Raw genomic sequence first — 26,235 nt, 5'->3', positions numbered from 1 at the left:
AAGCCACGAGGGACCCTGCTGTAAGGGACGGTGCACTCTGGACCAGATACTACACTTTTCCTACGGTCTCCACAACCCACAAACCAGAGATTCCCTCGGATGCCTACAGCACAAAGGACCTGGGTTTCAAGCACAAAATTGGGTGGCTGTTGGGGCAGACACCGGGCTAACTGAAGTTTTGTTTTTTTTTCATACCCCAGTGGCACCTGGAACGCCAGCAAGATAGAACTGTTCACTCCCCTATAAAGGGAGCTGAAGCCAGGGAGCCAAGTGATCTAGCTCAGCGAATTCCCCCTCCATGGAGCCCAGCAAGCTAAGATCCACTGGCTTGAAATTCTCGCTGGCAGCGCAGCAGTCAGAAGTCAACATGGGATGCTTCAGCTTGGTGGGGGGAGGGGCATCTGCCATTACTGAGGCTTGAGTAGGCGGTTAGTTTTCCCCTCACAGTGTAAACAAAGCTGCCAGAAGTTCCGACTCGGCAGAGCCCACCACAGCGCTGGAAAGCCACTGTAGCCAGACTGCGTCTCTAGATTCCTCCTCTCTGGGCAGGGCATCTCTGAAAGAAAGGCAGCAGCCCCAGTCAGGGGCTTATAGATAAAACTCCCATCTCCCTGGGACAGAGCACCTGGGGGAAGGGGCAGCTGTGGGCACAGCTTCAGCAGACTTAAACATTCCTGCCTTCCAGCTCTGAAGAGAGTGACAGACTCTGCTAAGGGACAGACTGGCTCCTCAAGTGGGCCCCTGACCTCTGAGCGTCCTGACAGGTTGACAATTCCCAGCAGAGGTCCACAGACTCATCATACAGGAGAGCTCCGGCTGGTATCTGTCAAGTGCCCCTCTGGGATGAACCTTCCAGACGAAGGAGCAGGCAGCAATCTTTGCTGTTCTGCAGCCTCTGCTGGTGATACCCAGGCAAACAGGGTCAGGAGTGCACCCCCAGCAAACTCCAGCAGACCTGCAGAAGAGGGGCCTGACTGTTAGAAGGAAAACTAACAAATAGAAAACAATAGCATCAACATCAAAAAAAAAGGACAACCAAGCAAAAACTCCATCTGAAGGTCACCAACAGCAAAGGCCAAAGGTAGATAAATCCTTGAAGATGAGGAAAAACCAGTGCAAAAAGGCTGAAAATGCCAAAAACCAGAATGTCTCTTCTCCTGCAAAGGATCATAACTCCTCGCCAGCAAGGGAACAAAACTGGATGGAGAATGAATTTGACGAATTGACAGAAGTAGGCTTCAGAAGGTAGGTAATAACAAACTCTTCTGAGCTAAAGGAGCATGTTCTAACCCAATGCAAGGAAGCTAAGAACCTTAAAAAAAGGTTAGAGGAATGGCTAACTAGAATAACCAGTTTAGAGAAGAACATAAATGACCTGATAGAGGTGAAAAACACAGCATGAGAACTTTGCGAAGCATACAATAGCCAAATCAATCAAGTGGAAGAAAGGATATCAGAGATTGAAGATCAACTTAATGAAATAAAGCATAAAGACAAGATGAGAGAAAAAAGAATGAAAAGGAACAAACAAAGCCTCCAAGAAATACGGGACTACATGAAAAGACCAAACCTACATTTAATTGATGTGCCTGAAAGTGACAGGCAGAATGGAACCAAGATGGAAAACACTCTAGAATATTATCCAGGAGAATTTCCCCAACCTAGAAAGAGAGGCCAACATTCAAATTCAGGAAATACAGAGACCGCCACAAAGATACTCCTCGAGAAGAGCAACCCCAAGACATAAAATTGTCAGATTCACCCAGGTTAAAATGAAGGAAAAAATCTTAAGGGCAGCCAGAGAGAAAGGCTGGGTTACCCACAAAGGGTAGCCCATCAGACTAACAGAGAATCTCTCAGTCAAAACCATACAAGCCAGAAGAGAGTGGGGGCCGATATTCAACATTCTTAAAGAAGAGAATTTTCACCCCAGAATTTCATATCCAGACAAACTAAGCTTCATAAGTGAAGGAGAAATAAAATCCTTTACAGACTAGCAAATGCTGAGGGATTTTGTCACCACCAGGCCTGCCTTACAAGAGCTCCTGAAGGAAGCACTAAATATGGAAAGGAAAAACTGGTACCAGCCACTGCAAAAACAAACCAAAATGTAAAGACAACCAACACTATGAAGAAACTGCATCAACTAATGGGCAAAATAACCAGGTAGCATCTTAGTGACAAGATCAAATTCACACATAACAATATTAACCTTAAACGTAAATAGGCTAAATGTACCAATTAAAAGGCACAGACTGGCAAATTGGATAAAGAGTCAAGAGCCATTGGTGTGCTGTATTCAGGAGACCCATCTCACATGCAAAGACACACATAGGCTCAAAATAAAGGGATAAAGGAATATTTACCAAGCAAATGGAAAGCAAAAAAAAAGCAGGGGTTGTAATTCTAATCTCTGACAACACAGACTTTAAACTAACAAAGATCAAAAAAGACACAGAAGGGCATTATGTAATGGTAAAGGGATCATTGCAAGAAAAAGAGCTAACTATCCTAAATATATATGCACTCAATACAGGAGCACCCAGATTCATAAAGCAAGTTCTTAGAGACCTACAAAGAGACTTAGACTCCCACACAATCATAGTGGGAGACTTTAACACCCCACTGTCAATATTAGCCAGATCAATGAGACAGAAAATTAACAAGGATATTCAGGACTTGAACTCAGTTCTGGACCAAGTGGACCATCTACAGAACTCTCCACCCCAAATCAACAGAATACACATTCTTCTCAAGACCACATAGCACTTATTCTAAAATCGACCACATAAAACACTCCTCAGCACATGCAAAAGAATGGACATAATAACAGTCTCTCAGACCACAGAACAATCAAATTAGAACTCAGGATTAAGAAACTCACTCAAAACCACACAACTACATGGAAACTGAACAACCTACTCCTGAATAACTACTGGGTAAATAACAAGATGAAAGCAGAAATAAATAAGTTCTTTGAAACCAATGAGAACAAAAACACAATGTACCAGAATCGCTGGGACACAGCTAAAGCAGTGTTCAGAGGGAAATTTATAGCACTAAATGCTCACAGAAGGAAGCAGGAAAGATCTAAAACTGATACCCTAACATCACAATATCACAATTAAAAGAACTAGAGAAGCAAGAGCAAAAAAATTCAAAAGCTAGCAGAAGACAAGAAATAACTAAGATCAGAGCACAGCTGAAGGAGATATAGAAACAAAAAAAAAAAACCCTGAAAAAAATCATGAATCCAGGAGCTGTTTTGAAAAGATCAACAAAATAGATAGACCACTAGCCAGACTTATAAAGCAGCAAAAAGAAAAGAATCAAACAGACACAATTAAAAATGATAAAGGGGATATTACCACCGATCCCACACAAATACAATTTCCATCAGAGAATACTATAAATATCTCTATGCAAATAAACTAGAAAATTTAGAAGAAATGGATAAATTCCTGGACCATACACCCTCCCAAGACTAAACCAGGAAGAACTCAAATCCCTGAATAGACCAATAACAAGGTCTGAAACTGAGGCAGTAAGTAATAGCCTACCAACCAAAAAAAGCCCAGGACCAGACGGATTCATAGCCGAATTCCACCAGAGGTACAAAGAGGCACTGGTATCATTCCTTCTGAAACTATTCCAAACAATAGAAAAAAAGAGACTTCTCCCTAACTCATTTAATGAGGCCAGCATCATCCTGATACCAAAACCTGGCAGAGACACCACAAAAAAGAAAATTTCAGGCCAATGTCCCTGATGAACATCGATGTAAAAATCCTCAATAAAGTAGAGGCAAACTGAATCCAGCAGCACATTAAAAATTTATCCACCACAATCAAGTTGGTTTCATCCTTTGGATGCAAGGCTGGTTCAACATATGCAAATAAATAAACATAACCCATCACATAAACAGAACCAGTGATAAAAACCACATGATTATCTCAATAGATGCAGAAAAGGCCTTTGATAACATTCAACACCGCTTCATGCTAAAAACACTCAATAAACTAGATATTGATGGAACGTGTCTCAAAATAGTAAGAGCTATTTATGACAAACTGATAGCCCATATCATACTGAATGGGCAAAAACTGGAAGCATTCCCTTTGAAAACCACCATAAGACAAGGATGCCCTCTCTCAACACTCTTATTCAACGTCGTGTTGGATATGCTCTGGCCAGGGCAATCAGGCAAGAGAAAGAAATAAAGGGTATTCAAATAGGAAGAGAGGAAGTCAAATTTTCTCCGTTTGCAGATGACATGACCGTATATTTAGAAAACCCCATCATCTCAGCCCAAAAACTCCTTAAGCTAATAAGCAACTTCAGCAAAGTCTCAGAATATAAAATCAATGTGCAAAAATCACAAGCATTCCTGTACACCAATAATAGACAAACAGCCAAATCATGAGCAAATTCCAATTCACAACTGCTACAAAGAGAATAAAATACCTAGGAATATAACTTACAAGGGATGTAAAGGACCTCTTCAAGGAGAACTACAAACCACTGCTCAAGGAAATAAGAGAGAACACAAAGGGAAAAACATTCCATGCTCATGGATAGGAAGAATCAATATAGTGAAAATGGCCATACGACCCAAGGTAATTAATAGATTCAATGCTATTCCCATCAAGCTACCATTGACTGTCTACACAGAATTAGAAAAAACTTCTTTAAATTTCATATGGAACCAAAAAAGAGCCCATATAGCCAAGACAATCCTAAGAAAAAAGAACAAAGCTGGAGGCATCATGCTACCTGACTTCAAACTATACTACAAGGCTACAGTAACCAAAACAGCATGGTACTGGTACCAAAACAGATATATAGACCATTGGAACAGAACAGAGGCCTCAGAAATAACACCACACATCTACAACCATCTGATCTTTGACAAACCTGACAAAAACAAGCAATGGGGACAGGAGTCCCTATTTAATAAATGGTGTTGGGGAAAACTGGCTAGCCATATGCAGAAAACTGGAACTGTACCCCTTCCTTATACCTTATACAAAAATTAACTCAAGATGGATTAAAAATTTAAATTTAAGACCTAAAACCATAAAAACCCTAGAAGAAAACTTAGGCAATACCATTCAGGCATAGACATGGGCAAAGACTTCATGACTAAAACACCAAAAGCAATGGCAACAAAAGCCAAAATTGACAAATGGGATCTCATTAAACTGAAGAGCTTCTGCACAGCAAAATAAACTATCCAGAGTGAACAGGCAACCTACAGAATGGGAGAAAATTTTTGCAATCTATCCATCTGACAAAGGGCTAATATCCAGAATCTCCAAGGAATTTAAACAAATTTATTTAAAAAAAAAAAAAAAAAAAAAACCAGCCGGGCACAGTGGCTCATGCCTGTAATCCCAGTACTTTGGGAGGCTGACGTGGGTGGATTGCCTGAGGTCAGGAGTTCAAGAACCAGCCTTGCCAACATAATGAAACCCTGTCTCTATTAAAAATACAAAAAAAAAAAAAAATTAGCTGGGCGTGGTGGCGGGCACCTGTAATCCCAGTTACTAGGGAGGCTGAGGCAGGAGAACCACTTGAACCCAGGAGGTAGAGGTTGCAGTGAGCCGAGATCGCACCATTGCACTCCAGCCTGGGTAACAAGAGCGAGACTCTGTCTCAAAACAAACACAAAAACAAAAACAAAACAGCAACAACAACAACAAAAAAAAAACCCCATCAAAAAATGAATGAAGGATATGAACAGACACTTCTCAAAACAAGACGTTTATGTGGCCAACAAACATATGAAAAAAGCTCATCACCACTAGTCATTAGAGAAATGCAAATACAAACCACAATGAGACACCATCTCATGCCAGTTAGAAGGGTGATCATTAAAAAGTCAGGAAACAATAGATGCTGGAGAGGATGTGGGGAAATAGGAATGCTTTTACGCTGTTGGTGGGAGTGTAAATAAGTTCAACCATTGTGGAAGATGGTGTGGCGATTCCTCAAGGATCTAGAAATACCATTTGACCCAGCAATCGCATTACTGGGTATATACCCAGAGGACTGTAAATCATTCTACTATAAAGACACATGCACACATATGTTTATTGCAGCGCTATTCACAATAGCAAAGACTTGGAACCAACCCAAATGCCCATCAATGTTAGACTGGATAAAGAAAATGTGGCACATATAGACCATGGAATACTGTGCGGCCATAAAAAAAAGATGAGTTTGTGTCCTTTGGAGGGACATGGATAATGCTGCAAACCATCACTCTCAGCAAACTATCGCAAGAACAGAAAATCAAACACCCCATGTTCTCACTCACAAGTGGGAGTTGAAAAATGAGAACACATGGGCACAGGGAGGGGAACATCACACTCTGGGGCCTGTTGGCGGTTGGGGGGGCAAGGAGATAGATAGCATTAGGAGAAGTACCTAATGTAGATGACGGGTTGATGGGTGCAGCAAACCACCATGGCACATGTATACCTACATAACAAACCTCCACATTCTGCACATGTATCTCAGAACTTAAAAGTATATTTAAAAAAAAAAAAAGAACTGGTAAGTAGCAAAAAAAATCTCAGAAAGTTTTTTACTCTTTTCAGTTAAGAGAAGGATGGAATATACGTAAATTTAAATTTATATAAACATTTTCCCTAAAAAAAAAAAACTATGTATGAATTTCAAACTTATTTGCACCAAAAATTCATACTCACTTGTTATAATGCATGTGAACAAGATCTAGTTTGAGGCACTAAAAAGGATAAGACATCAGCTTGAAAACAGTCCCTATCAGAGCAGCATGAATTGAAGCAAGAACAAACATCAAATTTATGGTCAAGATTGGGTGGAAGGATGGGGAAATCAAGGATGCTTTACAAAAGTTTGATGGGGAAAATTCCCCCAAAGAAATCTGAAGTTTACAAATGGGTAACTTGTTTGCAGAAGGGATGAGATAATGTTGAAGAGGAAGCCTGTGGTGGCAAACAATCCACATCGATTTTTGAGGAAAAGATTATTCTTCGGTGTGCCATAATTGAAAAGGACCCGCAATTAACAGCACAAATAATAGACAACACCATAGACATCTCAACTGGTTCTACTTATACATTTCTCACTGAAAAACTGAAGTTGAGCAAATTTTCACGTGATGAGTGCAAGAATGTTGCACCCAAATCAGCTGCAGACAAGAGCAGAGCTTTCAATGGAAATTGTAAACAAGTGGGATCAATATATTGAAACATTTCTTTGAAGAATTGTAATAGGAGATCAAACATAGCTTTCCCAGTATGATCCTGAAGCCAAAGCACAATCAAAGCAATAGTTACCAAGAGGTGCAAGTGGTCCAGTCAAATCAAAAGTGTACTGGTCAAAAGCCGAAGTCAGAGCAGCAGCTTTTCGGGAGGCTCAAGGTATTTTGCCTGTTGACTTTCTGGAGGGCCGAAGAACAATAACATCTGCTTATTACAGGAGAAAGTGAAGCAAAGCTTTAGCAGAAAAACACTTACGAAATCTTCACCCGAGAGTCCTTCTCCACCAGGACAATGTCCCTGCTCATTCCTCTTTAAATAAGGGCATTTTTCCAGGATTTTCGATGGGAAACTATTAGGTATCCATCTTACATTCCTGACCTGGCTCCTTCTGACATATTTTTGTTTTCTAATCGTGAAAAATCTGTAAATGGCACCCATTTTTCTTCAGTTAATAATGTAAAAAAGCCTGCATTTTCATGATTAAATTCCCATAACCCTCAATTCTTTACAGATGGACTAAACAGCTGGTATCATCACTTACCAAAGTGTTTTTAACTTGATGAAGCTTACGTTGAAAAACAAAGTTTGTATTTTTAAATTGTATCTTTTAATTCCATTTTCCATGAACTTTTACTTTATTATTTAAAAAATAAACCCGAGTGTTTAAATTCTACTTGCCTTTTTTACTTATTACACACCTCGGGAGATTTTTTGCCATATGGAGTCACCTCATCCCCTGTCACGATTGCATAATATTCCATAGTAGGAATGTTCCGTGATTTATTTCTTCATTCCCCCACTGATTTCAATTTTCTGCTACTACAAGCATTGTTCATAATTCTGAACTGTTTGTGAGCCTGCACAGGAGTATCCATGCACAAACCTTTTTATGCATTGTGCGAAATGTTACTCTGAGACACCAAGGGAATTGCTGGGTCATAAATCCAATTTTTTCAAAGTAATCCTCTTGTGAACCCGGAACCAAGGCGATTTTTCCCGCCCCGCCAGTTCCCTGTTCAGGAGAGCGCAGCCGTGATTGTCGCGTTCATTCCAGGTCTCTCGCCCTAGGCCTCAGGTGCGACAGGCGCGGTGACCTACCACCCCGCGGGCACGCGCTCTGGCCACGCCTCGTGGCCCCTTTCATTGAAAGAGCCCACAGGGATCACGTGAAAGAGCCCGGCAGAGTGCGTGACGTCACGACCCTCAGACCAATGGGAGCCTCTGTTTATGTCGGGGGCCATCAAATAGTCATCTTTCCCCTACCATCCCCCGCCCACCCTCTGTCGCGCTGCGCCGGGTCTCTCTCAGCCTTGGGTGGAGGGCGGCGCGCTTAGGCAGGCGGCGGGGCGGCTAGAGTGCCGCGGGGAGGGCTGTGCCGGGTTGCTTTCTGCAGCCGCGTCTCGGCCAGCCTCCTCGCCGTCCCCGGGGCGCTGTGCGTCTCCAGTCCGGGACCGAAGCCGCCTGCCGTAGCGGGCGGCCAGATCTGCGTCCCGCCTCAGCGCCCGGAGGACATGCGGGAGAGAGAATGAGCCAGAGGGACACGCTAGTGCATCTGTTTGCCGGGGGGTACGGTCCTGGCGGGGCGTGCGCACTGGGGCTGAGGGTGCTGGGGCCGAAGACGCAGGCGAGAGGGGCGAAGGGGGGTGAAGGGGGACGGGGGGGCGGGGGTGAGGCCTGGGCGGGGAGCAGCCACGGGCCCGCGAGTGAGGGGAGAGACCCAGCCCGTGGGTGGCGTAGGGGGCTCCGGTTCGGGGAAGCGAGGGGGTGAGGCCCGGGCCCGGGAGCGAGAGAGGCCCAGGCAGACAAGGTTGAGGGTTTCATAACCCGGGCCGGGAGTGAGGTTTGCGCCCGCTGGGCCTGGAGTGAGGCGGAGGCCGAGTTCAAGCGTCTTAGGAGACGCCGGCGAGAACTGGGGTCGGCGCTTGATTACCCGACCGCCTCTGGACCCGGCCGCACGCCGCAGTCTAGTGGGTGTCGGGGATTCAGGGCCGCTTTGAGTAGCCTGGCTCCGGATTTCGCGTAGGTTGCATGGCCCAAGGGGACGGGGCGGAAAGTGCGGAGGCTGAGGACAAAATGGGCGCCGGAGCCTCCTTCAGCCTTCGCCCCTTGCCGCGCGCTTGGGCCTCCGCACGTCACTCACGCCCCACCTCGGACCTCGGGCAGCTCATTTCCGGGCTCGACTTTGCAGGGTGGGTGGTAAGGGAGCTATGGGATCCAGCGGGGAAGGCGTTGGTATTCTCCCGTGGTTGCTGTAGGGTGTTTCTAGGCCTTGGAAAATTTCTTGCCCGAGCTTTTCCAGGTGGTGAATGGGGTGCAAAGCTTTGCAGTACTTTTGGGGTCAGACTCCTTTCGAGAAAACCACCCCTCTTGTACACCGTTTGCTTTTCTGCTGCTTAGGAGAAAGTAGGAGTGGAGAGAGGTCAGATTTTTTGAAGATAGTGTTAATAGTTACTATGTGTGTGCAAGATTAGGACTAAGCCCAAAGTCTTAGTTCCCTGATTGCCAACATGAGTATTAGAGCTGCCAATTTAGCCTCCTGTTTAGATTTGTTCCTTTATATCATTTGGAGAATCAGCAATTTTAAGCGTTACTTATTTGGAGGACTATAAAGAGTTTTCTTATCAAAAATGGCTTCGGTGAATTATGCTGAGACTTACCGGCATCTTCTTAAATACTACAGTTTTTAGATCCACCACTTTTAAGATTATGAAAGAAATATACATGCAGTTCTGTTCACGGTGTCTTACTTTGAGTTGGACATATGGACTCTATTGAGCCAATGATGGCAATACTTTAGGTTGGCACACTTTCATTCAACAAACATTTATTGTACACCAATTATGGGCGAGCCACTGTTCTGGCATAAAAACAATATTTTTCTATTAATCTGTGAGACCCGGTTTAGGCAATTGGCTTTCCATATTTCTGAAATGTTTGCTGCCAATAATCAGGCAAATTAAATCTTTTTTTTTAAAATGCAGTCGCTGTGTAGATGCTCTTGAAAAGATCTCATGCAAATAATTGAATTTCCTCGTGTAATTAGATCTATAACACCTGAAGTGAGGAGACCACTGATGTAGTCTAGCACTGTTTTAATTTGGGTGAAATATTGACACTTTCATTTCAATTGCTTCATCTATAAAATTAGGAGATTGTATTATATGATCTCGAAAGCCCTTCTCTAGCTCCTAACATTTCTATTACTCCGCGTTCAGGATTCATATATCAAGTTTTGTTAAAAATGGGGCATACTTATATTTGAAATAAATGTTAGCTTGATTGCACTAATTTCCCACTTTGGATTAGGATCATCATTTTGTTATTACAAAAACATGTAAATGTAGGTTTTCTGGTTTAAGAACAGGAATGGGAGGTTTTTGTAGCATCTAAACACATAGATTAGGAGCTCCATCCCGTCCCCGCCAGTCTAGCGTATGTAGTTTATTTAGACTATTAAATGAGATATTGGTATGTAGAATCTGATACAAGGTAGGTGCTCAGTCATATAATTTATCTTCCTTTGCATTTCATCTTGATTTTATTTTTATATGTGGTTACATAAGTGAGTTAAGTAAAACACACCTTATCTATTTAAAGAAAGCCCAGTATATTTTAAAAGAACCATCAGTAACCTGTCACAGTGTGTTTAATCTTAGGCAAGGGTTTTCAGAATATGGAGCCTTTGAGTTGTTTTTCTGATAAGTAAAATTGTAATATTCAGATATGTTTATCAGAATCCCAGATTTCTAATAGCCTAGTAACTGTATTGTTAAACACCATCACTGGACCTTGGTTCTGGGTGAAATACTGACATGCATAACTCGTGCTTTCTTTAAGACACCCTTTGATCCCATTATGTTTTTGCCAGAGTTAATATTCAGAGTTTGTAAGGTCAGTAGTTAGGTTAATTGAGTTAAGGAACCATATCATGGCAGCCTGTAAAAAAGATGTAAATATAATTTAATTTTATTTGTACCTCTAATACTGTATGTATGTAGAGATGAAAGCAATATGAAATGTATTTTTAAAGACTGATGGAATTATACATTGTCCAGTTATTTTATCAGTGGCATATATCTACAGAGGCAGCTCATTTTTTTGTATTTGAGGGAGATACTGTCTCATATAGGAGCTATATACCTTCAGACTTTAAGTAGATGAAGTTTTTTCTTTGTAGCTTCTATGACAGAGAATTTAATATATGTAGTGAGTAAAATCAAAGATGATCTAAGAACTGTCTGTTTTTTATATCCTGGAGCTCATTTATTTGCTCAATCATTATTATTTATTGAAACTCCCATTTTGGTATAATGAATGATATTTGTTAAATTATTTCACCGGTTTTCTTGAAGATCAGGGCAAAAGTAGAATACTTAAAAGTATAATTAATGTGATTTATTTCCCCTTCACTCTGACCATATTTTTATTAGTCTCATTTCCTTAATTTTTACTACCTCTCCTTTTCCTCTGTCTTGCTCTGTTTAAGCTGCTATTACAAAATACCAAAAACTGGTGGCTTATAAATAACAAATATTCCTATCAGTCCTGAAGGCTGGAAAGTTCAAAATTAAAGCAATAACAGGTTCGTTGTCTGATGGTGGTCTACTTCCTTATAGAAGACACTCTCTTGCTGTATCCTCATGTAGTAGGAGAAGCTAGCCAGGATCTCTGGTGTCTTAGAAAGGTAGTAATCCCAAATGTCAGGGCTACAATCTCATGACCTAATCACCTTGAAAGTGTCTACCGCTTAATACTATCACCTTGGGATGTGAGTAGGATTTCATCTTATTAACATTGGAGGAGACAAACATTCAGACATCCTCCTCCCCTTTTTTTCCTTCTAAAAATGCATTCTGTTCTTCTTACTAATAGATTGCAAAACTAAGGGAAGTTTCTTATCCTGTTGGATAATATTCTCAAAGAAACCACTTTTCTGTAAATGGATTACTGTAGCAAAGCAGCTACCATTTTTCTGCAAATGGATTAGTGTAGCACAGCATTGTGGGTCAGGGATTCTCCTTCTTGAGACCCTACTTGTGGTTTGAGAGTTTAAAACTATTTTCATAAAAAACAAAGACATTATTGGCACAAATGTGTTGACATTTGTCCTGATAGCACAAAAGCAATGATGGGTAAAACTGTTGATGCCTTAGCATGCATCAAGGCAGTGGCACCAGACTATAGTAATCATATTCACCTCCAGGTACTTGCAATTAAAAAAAAAGCCAGTTTAACTTAAGAATGCTCTTGAGGGAGTAAAAATACTAATTTTATTACATCGCAACCTTTGAATACCTCTATATTTAATATTTTGTGTGACAAAATGGGAAATAGGCATAAAGTAACTGCATGCGGAAGTGTGGTTATGCATTGTTTCAATTGTAGGCCACACTAGCTTCTTTTTTTCATGGAGACCCATTCTCACTTAACGATTAATAGACTGACTACTCAGACCAGACATTTTACCAAAAACTGAAGGAAGCCTTTTTAAGGAAAACCACTGATAGCATTTGTTACCAATGACAAAATTCTAGTTTTCAAACAGAAATTTGAATTTTTGAATTGACCCCTCTCCCCCAGCCTTCCAGTACCTAAGGATGTTTCTGATGAGATGGTGATAGTAAGTGTACATTTTTTTAATACTTTTAGAATGTTTTGAAAGACCTGCAAACCCAGTGAACCAGTATTTTTCAAATGACCGATATATATATGATGTCATAGAGTCAGGCATGGGTAAAAGCGTCATTCAGATTTTAAAAAAGACCAGTGGATTTTAATACAACAGTACGAAAAGTTTACTGGTATGATTCAGATTCTACATTGCAACTAACCTTTAAGTACCTACCACTTGTCCGGTTTTAATATAGTATTGAAGAATATTGACAATTATCTAAAAAGGGACTGTCTTGTTTAGTAGTTGTTTTCATTAGCTAGAAGGCGTTAAGTGTTATGGGAAAAAAGTGGTGCACCTTTAAGGGCTGTGGTGGGAGTGCACTCTAGTACTAAATCGAATGATGATGAATCTTACTAAGAAGATGACATTTGAGTAAAGATTTGGAAGGGAGAGAATAAGCTATACAAAAGGAACTAGCCCCAGTAAGACCCTAGTCCCAGTAAGACCCTAGCCCCAGTAAGAGTGAGATAATGAGGCAGGTAAGGCCAGAATGATAGCGCCTTCTTAGGCCTTTAAAGGATTGTGACCTTTTCTATTGAAATGGGAGGAGTCATCATAGAATTTTTAAAGGCTAACTGGTCTCTGTTAGACTATGCGTGTGTCAGAGGCAAAAGTAGGGAGTTGATTTGGCTATTTCAGTAATCCACTTGAGTGATAATGGTGATTCAGACTAGGTTGGAAGCAACGGACCTTGTGAGAAGTGGTTGAATTCTAGCTAGACTTGGAAGGTAAAGGTAATAAGATTTTAGACCTATTGAATGCAGAGTGTAGAAGAAGAGCAAAGAATAACTCCAGGGTTTTTAGTTTGGGCACCTGGAAGGGTGGAATTGCTGTCAACTGAGATGGGCAAGTTTGCAGATGGAACAGAGTTGGCGTAAGGGGAGATCAGAAGTTCCATTTTAGACATGGTAAGTTTGAGAAATAGAGAGGTCAAGAAGCTAGTTGTTTAAGTGATTGGATGTACTAGCCTGGAGTCCAGGAAAGAGGATTGGACTAGGGATATACATTTAGTGGTCATTGGAACATAAGTGGTGCCATGAGCCTAGTTGACATCACTAAGGGAGTGAATATAGAGAAGAAGGGACCAAGAACTACCCTCTGGGGACTTCAATAAAAGAGAGCAGGAGAAGAGGAATGAGGAGAAGAGGAAGAACCAGCCAAATAGACTTCATAGTGACCAAAAAAATAGGGTATTCTGAAATCCAAATGAAGCAAATATACAAGATCTAGAAAGGAGTAAATGATCAACTATCAAATGCTGGTGTCATTTAAGATGTCTGAAAGCTGTTAACCACTGAATTTAATTGAGGACCTTTGGTGACTTTTTCAGTAATTTCCAGGGCAGGGAAGTAAAAGTCTGGTTGGAGTAGGAGAGAAATTAGAGACAACAAATAGACAATTTTAAGGTTTGCTGTAAAGGGTAGCAAAGAAAGGGGGAACTTTACTTTTACTAAACCTACCACATTCTCTCAGCCTGTTTTGTTCCTATAATGGATTTTTTTTTTTCCCTCAGTCTCGTATCCTACTATTTTTCCTTAAAATAGTAAGCACTTTGAGGCCCCCAACAAAGGCATTGCTGTTTCTTAAAAGACCTATTTGCACAGAGATTTTCGTTTTTGTTTTTTTAAACCAGTCTTGGTTACACTGTGCCTACCTTTACGAAAACCAAAAAACACTCTAAATAGTGGTAAAGACTGTACAATTGCATCTTGGGCTGCATGATACGGCTTGCTTCCATGTTTATCTCAGTTGGCTAAAATTTTCTGTATTACTAGTCTTGATTTTGCTTTATCATCCAAAATAAGAATAACCTGTGAATTTTTTTCTGCATCAGAAACACTTCTTATACTTTAAAAAATGCTGTTTTATTCTGAACCACGCATTGCTGACTTTTCATAAGTTAGTTTGTCAGGTATATAGATGACCATCGCCGTTTCAAAAACTTGTATTGTTTCTTGTCTGAACATTAAAGCTTCAGAGAAAATAGTTACACAAATGTACTACCAGAGAAACAATTTTTGGTAAGACTTCCTTAATGATTTGCATAGAATTTCAGGGACAATCTACATTTTTTTATTATTATTATTATTTTGAGATGGAGTTTTGCTGCTGTTGCACATGGTAGAGCGCAGTGGCACCATCTTGTCTCACTGCAACCTCCACCTCCCAGGTTCAAGCAATTCTCTTGCCTCAGCCTCCCAAGTAGCTGGGATTACAGGTGCCTGCCACCACGCTCAGGTAATTTTTTGTATTTTTAGTAGATACAGGGTTTCACCATGTTGGCCAGGCTGGTCTTGAACTCCTGACCTCAGGCGATCCACCCACCTTGGCCTCCTAAAGTGCTGGGATTACAGGCCTGAGCTACCACGCCCAGTGCAGTCTACATGTTTTAAGATTGAAAAATTCCTTAAGTTTGGCTAGCATTTTAAAGAAACTTCATGTTTAGTGAGTGATATTTCTTAATGTAACTAATACCCTAAGTAGAATATCACTGCAGGCAGAAAAATAAAATATTTTATCCTATTCATCTTGCCTTATAAAGCTAAACACTGTGTACAGTTAACAAAATGAATTCTGAAGTACCTTTTTAAATAATATGCACATACAAATATTGTGGACCTCATCAGAAAATATTTTGTTCATCTGTTACCTTTCCTGTTAAAAACAAGTTTCCTGATCCATACATGCTCAAGAGGTTAATATTGAGGACATATATCTAACAGTGCCTTGGATTTTTTCCAAGTATGGCTAGTAAAAGTCCTTTTAAAGCTAGGGGAGCCAGATCTAGTGGTTCAGCAGCTTGGGACTATCCAGTCGATGGAGTTTTATGTCTGTGTACTGTCTTAGGAATTCATGACTGGGTATGATGGCTGAAATTCATCTGCTTGCTATTCATATTCACTCAGTGAACAATTTCTTTCTCCTTTCTCTCCCGTCTCCCCACCCTCAACTTTTGATTCCTGTGCTTCAATAACTAGTGTGGGAGAGCACTTTGAGGCCCCTAACAGAGGCCTTGCTCTTTCTTACAAGACCTGTTTGCACAGGGTTGTTTTGTTTTGTTTTTTAAAGCAGTTTTGGTTACACTGTGCCTAGCTTCAAAAACAAACAAAAAAAACACTCTAAGTATCTTTTTGCCACTCCTTTACTCAAGAGGTCCATAAAGGCCCTTAAGGTAGCTAGATGCCCTGGCATGCTAGAATTTTTATCTTCAGTATATGCACTAAATAGAAACAACATTTGAAAGTTCTTAGACAGTTAAACTCTAAAAAGTTTGGCTTTACTAGCATCTGCAGTATTACCTAATAGGCTAGAGATATGTCTACATTCCAGTAAATTACTGAGATGACTTGATAAACTTACTGTACAATTTGACAAACATCATGAAAATGAAATAGTTTAAAGTGTCTTATAAAATTCTTCAGTGATAACCATATTAAACAATTTTAAATATTCTATAAGATCAATACATAGCTATGTGATTATTTGACTCACCAAGTGATCTTGGCCTTCTCATATCTTTAAGATATAAGACATTTGCCTATAAAACTTTAAATGAGTGTCGATCCAGGTCATTTTGCTCCGAATATAAAGAACATGTAGTTACTTCTAATCTGGGTATACCAAGGGTATAGTGACCAGGGGTATAGTGACATTGAAAGAAACTCTCCTTTCTGAATTTTTGATGTTACAGATTAATGAACTTAGCTCTTCTGCTACAGACTTGGCTATTCTGTCTTTGGAATTCTTTGCCAGTCAAGAAAGCACACAGAACAAACCAGTGACTGCTTTATAGAAATAACTTTGAATTGTAACTTTTTTAAAATAGTAAAGCATCGAGCCTTGAACTGTGTTATTAATAGCAAATTACATTGGCCACACCTTGCAACTGATGTCATCCACATCACTGGATCAGAGGGAAACAAGACCAGTAATGAGTGCCTGCTTCTACTCCACCATTTTTCCTCTGTTGCTTTTTCTTAGTTTTCAAATTAATATATTATACATCATCTTTCTGTTGTGGTAGATAAGGAGTTAGTTATATTTTACCACTCTCTGTTTCCCCTTTCTTTACATCCTCTCAATATAAAATTTGATACAGTTTTTGTTAAATCAGTAGTCAGTGCTTACCTTATTATGACGATACAAATATTGTTTGTTCACTGCTGAGCTAAGTTTGAGTTGTCTATTATGGTGACCTTTCCTTTCTTATGAATAACTTCATTCCTCCCCGCCCCATGCCACTGTCCCTGACTACCCCTGAAGTTAATAATTACCTCCATTAAAAAACTTTTGCTTAGTTGTGTGAGTACTCATACTTGAACATTTTTTTTTCATATGGTCAGCTGTGTTCATCTGTGAGTCTTTTTTTTCCTGGAGACTTCTGGCCCACTGAATTCTGTCATACTAATCCTATCTTGCTTGGTTTTTTTTCCCAGGTCTGCCGTTTCACTATCATCTTGGGACTTCTTTCTCTGTCTTGGGTTATTCTGTTCCTGCATTTGATTCCCTCCCCATCGCCATCTTCTTTTAGTTTACTCTCTTAGTTTGTGGAATACATTTTTTAGTTGGCTGTGTAAGAAAAGGGTATACAGTAGACAATTTCTTGAATACTTTGTCCCAGATGTATAGTTTGGTTTGGTATAGAATTTTAGGATAAGTAATCTGCAGTTGTCGAGAAGCGTGATGCTAATCTGGTCACTTTTCCTCTATTATGTGACCTTTTTTTTTTTTCTGGAGTTGAAGTCCTTGAAAGATTGCAGTAGTGCATCTTGGTGTGGATTGTTTTTGCATCCTTTGTTCCTGCTAAACCTAACCTCAGAAATGTTGAGTTTGTGTTCTTCAGAGAATTAGCCTTCTGCCTAGGAATATAGCTTGTGTGTGTCTCTGTGTGTGTNTGTGTGTGTGTGTGTGTGTGTGTGTGTGTGTGTGTGTGTGTGTGTAAGGCATAGGGAGACACTGGGCATCCTACCTTTGTCATACAGCCTGTGTGGCAGCAGCCAGTCCTTCTGTTTTCAGTTCTTTGCCTTAATTCCCTCTTGAATACTTGGTGCCCTTAATCATTAGGCCTCTCAGGGATTCTGCAGGGCAAAACCCTGCTGCTTTTTGGTATTTCCCTCTGCAAGCCTTTCTTCCTCTTTACTAAGTTGTCTTTCCCATTTGCCTCATTGGTTGAAAACTTGCAGCTGCAGATTTCTCTGGGGCTTTCTGTTCTTCTGGCATATTTCTTTAGACAGTGATATTTTTGACATGGAGAAAAGATAAATCTAATGTAGTTCATCCCAACTTTATTGAAGCAATGGTTTTGTTCTCTACATCAATTCTGATTTCAGTGTGCATAATAATTATTTTTTTAATTGCAGCAAGAGAAATACCAGAGTGTCACCCCTACACTACACATCTATTGCATTCTATAATGTAAAACTGCTTCAGGAAAACCTAGTGCTTGTGCATCTACCCACTTATGCCACCCCCACCTCTCTACAATTTACTTAGACTTATTTTTTTGAGGTGGAATCTCGCTCTGTCACCCAGGCTGGAGTGTGCAGTGGTGCAATCTCAGCTCACTGCAACTTCCACCTCCCAGGTTCAAACAATCCTCCCACCTCAGACTCCCAAGTAACTAGGATTACAGGTGTGCACCACCATGCCCGAGTAATTTTGTGTGTGTGTGTATTTTCAGTAGAGGTGGTGTTTCACCATGTTTGACAGGCTGGTCTTGAACTCCTGACCTCAAGTGATCCGGCTTCCTCGGCCTCCCAAAGTGCTAGGATTACAGGTGTGAGCCACCACGCCTGGCCTTATTTTTTTGTTGTTTTTTAATTTTGTTTTTTGTTGTTGTTGTCGTCATCATTTGGAGACAGGGTCTCACTCTGTTGCCTAGGCTGGAGTGCAGTAGTGCAATCACAGCTCACTAAAGTCTTGAGCTCCCATGTTTAACGATCCTCTCACCTTGGCCTCCCAAGTAGCTGGGATTACAGGCATATGCCACTGCACCTGGCTGTTTTTTTTTTCTCTTTCTCTCTTTTTTTTTTTTTTTTTTTGAGATAGAGTTTCACTCTTGTTGCCCAGACTGGAGTGCAATGGTACAATCTCGGCTCACTGCAACCTCCACCTCCCGGGTTCAAGCGATTCTACTGCCTCAGCCTCCGGAGTAGCTGGGATTACAGGTGTGCATCACCACACCCAGCTAATTTTTTGTATTACTGGTAGAGACAGGGTTTTACCATGTTGGCCAGGCTGGTCTTGAACTCCTGACCTCAGGTGATCCACCTTTCTCGGCCTCCCACAGTGCTAGGATTACAGGCATGAACCACCACGCCCAGTCTCTTTCTTTCTTTTTTTAAGAGACAGAGTCTCACTGTGTTGCTTAGGCTGGTTTCAAACTCCTGGACTCAAGTGATCCTACCACCTCAGCCTCTGAAAGGGGCTGGAATTACAGGCATCAGCCACCATGCCTGGCCAGTTCAGATTCTCATGTGTTTTACTTCTGAAGTGTTTTTTAAATATCATAGTATTTACCTTGTCTGTTGGTCTGGCCACAAAATATTCATAATACTTCTATTACAAAATTTCATAGTTTCTATTATCAGTAATAGAAATACATAACTATATAGCTACTATTTATTGAGTACTTTTTATGTGCCACTTTACAAAATGCTTTATATGGATTATATTATATCATCTTTACAACAAGCGTGTGAGGCATAGGTGTTGTTTTTACCATTGTTGTTTTGTTTTCGCTGTTTAATATTTATTTTCTTGGAATCAGGAATGACTGGGTAGGAATCATGGCTTTATGTGCTCATGTTGCTTTTTGTTTGTTTTCGTTTTAATTATAGAAGTAATTCATGTTCATTGGAGACATTTTTTAGAAGTTATTCATATTCAACAATACTCTTTCTTAGGTTTTACAGAATATAAAATCAAAACATGTACATATTTATTATAGATTTTGGGCCTGTTTGTGGGTTTTATGCTCAACAAATTTACAAAGTAAATAAACTAAACTGCTAAAAAGAAATCAGGCAAAGACAAATTGAAATTATTATGGTTTGCCATAATAGATCACTGTTGTAGTGTGAATATGGTATGGACCAACCCACAGGTTCTTCTGAGTTCTGCATTGCATATACTCAAAGTATACTGTGTGATGATGACTCATGTCTTTTACCACTTAACTCTCAACTCTTATCGTAAGTAAATTAATGGCTTCTATTTAAGATTCTCCTTGTGGCCTTACATATAATGAGGTTTTAAGACTATTTCATGGCTGTTTGAAAATATCTTTTCCTTGTTTATTGAGTATTGAGGTTTCTAAGTTCTACTTAATTTTGTTTCAGATTTGCTATAATCCTACTACTTTTTGTCTAATTTTGTTGAAGTCTGACCATATAATTGTGGTTTCGACATTTTTTGGTGGGAGGTTAAATTTTTTTAACTGCCTATTTAAAGCTATGAGTGGAATTTTTTTTGAAATATTAAGCTTATTTATGATTGAATGTTTCACATAATATAAATATATTCAGCCCCAGATAGTTCATGTATTAAGAATTCCTACTAGTTTTCACATATTTTTCAAATCACATTTGTCAATGTATCGTTTACGTACAGTAAAATCTATGCTTTGTTAAATGTATACAGTTTATTGACTTTTGGCAGATTTATAAAGTCCTTTAAGCACTACTATAGTCAGGATATTGACTGGGCCCAGTGGTTCATGCTTATAATCCCAATACTTTGGAAGCCTGAAGTGGGAGGATTGCTTGAGGCTAGGAGTTCAAGACCAGCTTGTGCAACACAGCAAGACCCTGTCTCAACAAACAACTAAAAAACTTAGCTGGGCATGGTGGCATGTGCCTGTAGTCCCAGCTGCTAGGGAGGCTGAAGCAAGAGGATTGCTTGGACCCAGGAGTTCAAGGCTACAGTGAGCTATGATCATGGCACTGCACTCCAGCCTTGGTAACAGAGCAAGACCCTATCTCAAAAAAAAAAAAAAAGGATATTGAACATTTTTTGTTATTCCAAGAATTCCCCCATACCCCTTGCACTTTCTTCCCTCTCCTCTACCCCTTGGAAACCACTGATCTCATTTCTGTTTGTCTCATTTTGCCTTTTCTAGAATATCATAAAAATGTTTGCTTAAGTAGGGATAATTTTTTAATGTCAAAAATAAAAGCCTTTTGTGCCTAGCTTTTTCAGTTAGCATAATGCTTTTGAGATTTATCCAGGTGGTGGCTTTTTACTGCAGAATAGTATTCCATGATATAGGTGTATCACAGTTTGCTTCCACTAGTTGATAGACATTTGGGTTGTTCCTGGTTGTCAGCTATTAATAAGTATAGCTATTATAAACATTCATGAACAAGTCTTTTTGTGGACATACCTGTTCATTTCTCTTGGGTCAGTACCCACAAGTGAGATAGGGTTGTGTGGCAATTTTATGTTTATCTCTGTAAGAAACTGACAAACTGCTTTCTAAAATGTCTGTACCATTTTTAATTCCCACCAGTAGTGTAAGAGATTTCCAGTTGTTCAGCAGTTGACTGTTGATCAGTCTTTTTAATTCTAGCCATTAATAGATGGGCAGTGGTATCTTATAATGGATCTACTTTGCTTTTCCCTGATGACAAAGGATTTTGAGAATTCTGTGTATTTATTTGCATCTATATATCACTATCTGTTAAATCTCTTACTGAATTACGTGGTTTTGTTCCTGATTATAAGCACTTTTGCAGGTAATGATTTGCAAATATTTGTTCTCAGTCTGTGGCTTTCATTTTCTTCTCAGTTTCTTTCATTATCTTAGCAGTTTTAGTTTCTTTCAGAGTATAAGTTTTTAGTTTTGATAAGGTCCAGTTTTTCAGTTTTTTTCCTTTAATTTGTGCTTCTGTTGATCTCCATGTAAGAAGTCTGTGCCTAACACAAAGTTAAAAGATTTTTTTCCAGATTTTTTTTCCTAGATGTTTTATAGTTTCATCATTTTAAACTTAGGTCTATGATCCATTTTGAGTTAATTTTAAAATGTAGTGTGAGGTAAGGGTTACGTTTTTTATTTTACGTATGAATGTTCTTTATCTTTTAATAGTTTTGTTGCATAAGTTTTTCACTCATTAGTTGCATACAGTTTGGTTTTATCTTATTTTCTTGGTGGCATATACTAATAAATCAATATGACATATTTTTATCTTTTAAAATTTCTTTTAAATTCTATTTGGAGTGATACTAACATTGCCATGCCTGCTTTCCTTTTTATGTATATGTGTGTGTGGTTTTTTTTTAATTGTGGGGGTAGAATTGTTTAGTGTTTTATTGAATGGGTTGCTTTTCTTTTTCTTTTAATGCCCATTTTGAAGGTCCATGTTAACCTGACTCAACTAGCTTTTCTCTTTGACCGCACTAAGAGCTTTTCTGAGCGATTTTCCCTTTTGGTTAGAAAGCAGTTCTAAAGGCTTCATTTGGTAGCTATTAATATTTTAAGAGGAAATTACTTTCTACTCTTGTATTTTAAAATAATAAACTAATAATTACTCAGCCTATATATTACATACCTTTTAAACAGTTTAATGTCATTAAGAGCTTTTGTTCTTACGGTTCTGGTGATCCGTCCTTTTATTTATGTTGGATTATTCTAACAACCCTACCTACATTGCACAAATTTCCATGTGTAGGCCTGACAGACATTAATTGTGAGACTCAAATGCCAATTTTTTTCTTTTTTGAGACAGGGTCTCACTCTGTTGCCCAGGCTAGAGTGCAGTGGCGTGATCATATTCACTGTAGTCCTGAACTCCTATGCTCAAGCACTTTTCCCACCTCAGCCTCCCGAGTAACTAGGACTACATGCATACCCCACCACACCTGGCTAATTTTTTAAACAAATTTTTTGTAAGGTGGGGTCTGGCTGTGTTGCCCAGGCTGATGTCAAACTGTCCTCAAACCATCCTCCTGCCTCCTCCCAAAGCTCTGGGATTACATGTGTGAGCCATGCCCTCAAATGCTGTATTTTTTTGTAGATGAAATACTTTTGAATATTTGGGTATCTAACATAAGAGAACTATATATGTTTAACTATCAATGAGTTCTTTCTTAATGCTCAGAAGACCATCTCTTCAGTTTGAAAGGACAGGAGTTTGAAAGACAGGATATACCTCAAAGAATGGCCTAGATTTTAACGGAGCCACAAGTTATATATACATGAGTACTAAAGCAAACCTTAGGACAGTATTTAAAGCCATGATGTGACTTACCAGTACAATTTTAGTAACAGCACCTATCAGTTGAAGTCATCAGCAATTATTCTTGCCAGATAGTTATTAAACTGTGTTCATTTTAGTTACTGAAGATGTTTGTATGTAATCAAATAATGGAATCTCTTAAAAATTTGTTTAGTCATCTAACATAAAAAATTATAAATTTTAGTATGTTGGCAAAGCTCCAGGTACCCATGAGGATTACAGCTCTGGGCATATGTACTAACTTATGAATCAAGTAGATGAGCTTTGTTCTTTTTTTTTTTTTTTAGATGTGGTGGTACAGTGGGAGCTATTCTGACATGTCCACTGGAAGTTGTAAAAACACGACTGCAGTCATCTTCTGTGACACTTTATATTTCTGAAGTTCACCTGAACACCATGGCTGGAGCCAGTGTCAACCGAATAGTGTCTCCTGGACCTCTTCATTGCCTAAAGTGAGAACATAGTATTCAGCAGTCTTTTTTAGTTTGCGTTAGTGATTTCCAGATGTTTGTTTACTTATATTCTGCGATATTTAAAATGATTCTTTATAAACCTATTTACAGAAGTTACTCTGAATTGTACTCATAAGGAATGATAATCCCTAATGGAGAAGAATAGTTAGATAAAATAAAGTGTAATTTTATTTCCAAATCATGTGTATTTAGAATATTTCTACATTTATCCAGTGGATTTTTTTCTAAAGCTATTGTAAGAATTTTATTTTGGATTATTCATTTACTTTTGAAATGTGATAATGTTTAATGCTAACTGCTTTTGTGTATGTTTTTAATGTTCCAAGTACTCTCACAAGTAAGTACATCCAATTAACGACAATCTGTGATTTTTATGTAACCTAAGTACAACTGAGACAGCAGAGTTCTAATGCTATTCAGGATTTGTTTAACATTTCCTGATGGTTTGGAAAAGATTTGTTTTTACATTTTGCCATACTTCATTATGTTGCCATTGGATTTGAAATTTCAAAACTATTAAAATCAGGTTTTGCGTGTTTATACTCGTAAATAACTGAATGCCTTTGTGTCTGCCTTATCAGCTCACTGTTTGAACTTAGTTCAGTAGTGTTTATTTTGTAATAGCAAATAAACTCATTCTGTGTATTTACCTTTGTTACTAAAAGGTTTCATCAGCCTTTTCTTTTTTCAAACTTGTTTACATAAGTACATGAATAGGTAGAATAAAATTGATAACAGTTTTGGATTAAAATGCCGTAATTGGGCCGGGCGTGGTGGCTCTCGCCCATAATCCCAGCACTTTGGGAGGCCGAGGTGGGTGGATTATCTGAGGTCAGGAGTTCGAGACCAGCCTGGCCAACGTGGTGAAACCCTGTCTGTACTAAAAATACAAAATTAGCCAGGTGTGGTGGTGTGCACCTGTAATCCCCAGCTACTCAGGAGGCTGAGGCAGGAGAATCACTTGAACCTGGGAGGCGGGGTTGCAGTGAGCCAAGATCGTGCCACTGTATGCCAGCCTGGGTGATACAGTGAGACTGTGTCTCAAAAAAGAAAAAAAAAATGCTATAGTTACAGATAAATATTTCTATCTGATTTATAATAGGAAAGGTATTTTAATACCATGATTTTGATATTTACTACCACAGATTGCCTCCCCTTAAAATTCTTCTTTTCACCTCTGTGATAATACTTTTTAATTCTCTTTTCAGTGGTTTTGCCTTCTCTTCACAAGAACTTTAGTAATCCTTCTGGGCTGTGTTTTAGTTTCTCGGTTTTTCAGGCCCTCTTTTAAGCTCTTCATATATTAATTTACTTAATCCTCACAGTAACCAGTAGAAGGGTACTGTTTTTGTTTTGTTTTGTTTTGTTTTACTGCTGATAAAACTAAGTATGAGAGAAAAGTTATTTCAGGGTCTTAGAGTTATTCATTACCAACATTGAGCTTCATATCTTGAGAAGTCTGGCCGCTCAATTCAGGCCTTAATTAACCATTAGACCCAACTACCTTTAAAGAGATCCCTCTTAAGCAGATAGATGCTTGAGAACTACTTGGCCTAGTCTGTTAACTCTGAATTAAAATACCTACTCTTCAGTTTCTGTTCCTTCTCACTGCCAAAACTTCATTTCATAACTTACTCCAAAAAAGCCTTCTGTGACTTACACCTGGCTCTGTTCCTTTCTCTGCTGAGCATATATGTATCTAGGTTGTATAGTATTTGCTTGTTAATATGGTCTGTTAATTTATTTGTTTTGTTGTAATTCTTTTTATCAAAACAGAACAGCAAATTCCACAGTGTCAGGGTCCTCGCCTTCTTTTTTCTATCTACTTACTTTTTCTACTTATAAACAGCTAATTATACAGTTAAATACTCAGTATAGCAACTGTTAACTGAGTAGCAGGAGAAATAACAGGCCAACCATTCTGGTACCTTAAAGGACATTAGGGTGATAGGTTCTGCTACAGCATATCAATGGAATGGGGATGAGATAATACTGCAATACTAAGAAGTATTGTCCAATATTGAGTAAAAGACCTGAAAATTAGGAAGGAACTACATTTCTAGTTGGCAGGTAGTTATTAAGCTTTCAATTTGCTGGTAAAGATAGTAAAGTTAAGGAAATCAAAGATAAGAGTAGCATGATCATATGAAAATAATGTAGAACTCTTTATCTTTGTGTCTTAATCTTTCAGGAAAGAATCTGAACAGATTTTTTAATCACTACTAGTAAATCTATTATCAGTCTTCAACAATTTATGCTATGTCATGAAAAAAACAATGTTTTGTGTTTTGTTGTGTTTCCTCTTTTTCTTTTAATTTTTTTTGTTGTTGTTGTTTTTGGAGACGGAGTTTAACTCTGTCTCTAGGCTGGAGGACAGTGGCACAATCTTGGCTCACTGCAACCTCTGCCTTCCAAGTTCAAGCGATTCTCCTACCTCAGCCTCCTGAGTAGCTGTGATTATAGGCATGCACCACCATGCCCAGCTAATTTCTGTGTTTTTTATTAGCAACGAGGTTTCACTATGTTGGCCAGGCTGGTCTTGAACTTCTGGCCTCAAGGAATCTGCCCGCTTCAGTGTCCAAAGTGCTGAAATTACAGGCATA

The 26,235-nt window shown here is 39.2% G+C and overlaps 1 protein-coding gene across 3 annotated transcripts in view; it reads left to right on the top strand.

The window, feature by feature from the left end:
• The first annotated feature begins 8,540 nt into the window (after nt 1-8,540).
• SLC25A36 (solute carrier family 25 member 36) overlaps nt 8,541-26,235 on the top strand; it is a 38,541-nt gene continuing 20,846 nt past the window's right edge. For 2 of the 3 annotated variants that reach the window (XM_025375834.1, XM_025375833.1), the window contains exons 1-2: nt 8,541-8,816; nt 23,447-23,611. In XM_025375834.1, the coding sequence (XP_025231619.1) occupies nt 8,776-8,816; nt 23,447-23,611 (206 nt within the window). In that variant the 5' untranslated portion in view covers nt 8,541-8,775. The remainder of the gene's footprint in view (nt 8,817-23,446; nt 23,612-26,235) is intronic. The other variant, XM_025375835.1, reaches the window with a different exon arrangement.

The sequence above is a fragment of the Theropithecus gelada genome, chromosome 2 (assembly GCF_003255815.1).
Source record: "Theropithecus gelada isolate Dixy chromosome 2, Tgel_1.0, whole genome shotgun sequence".
In the NCBI taxonomy this organism is placed as follows: Eukaryota; Metazoa; Chordata; class Mammalia; order Primates; family Cercopithecidae; genus Theropithecus; species Theropithecus gelada.
This window is presented reverse-complemented; position numbering and strand designations above follow the sequence as displayed.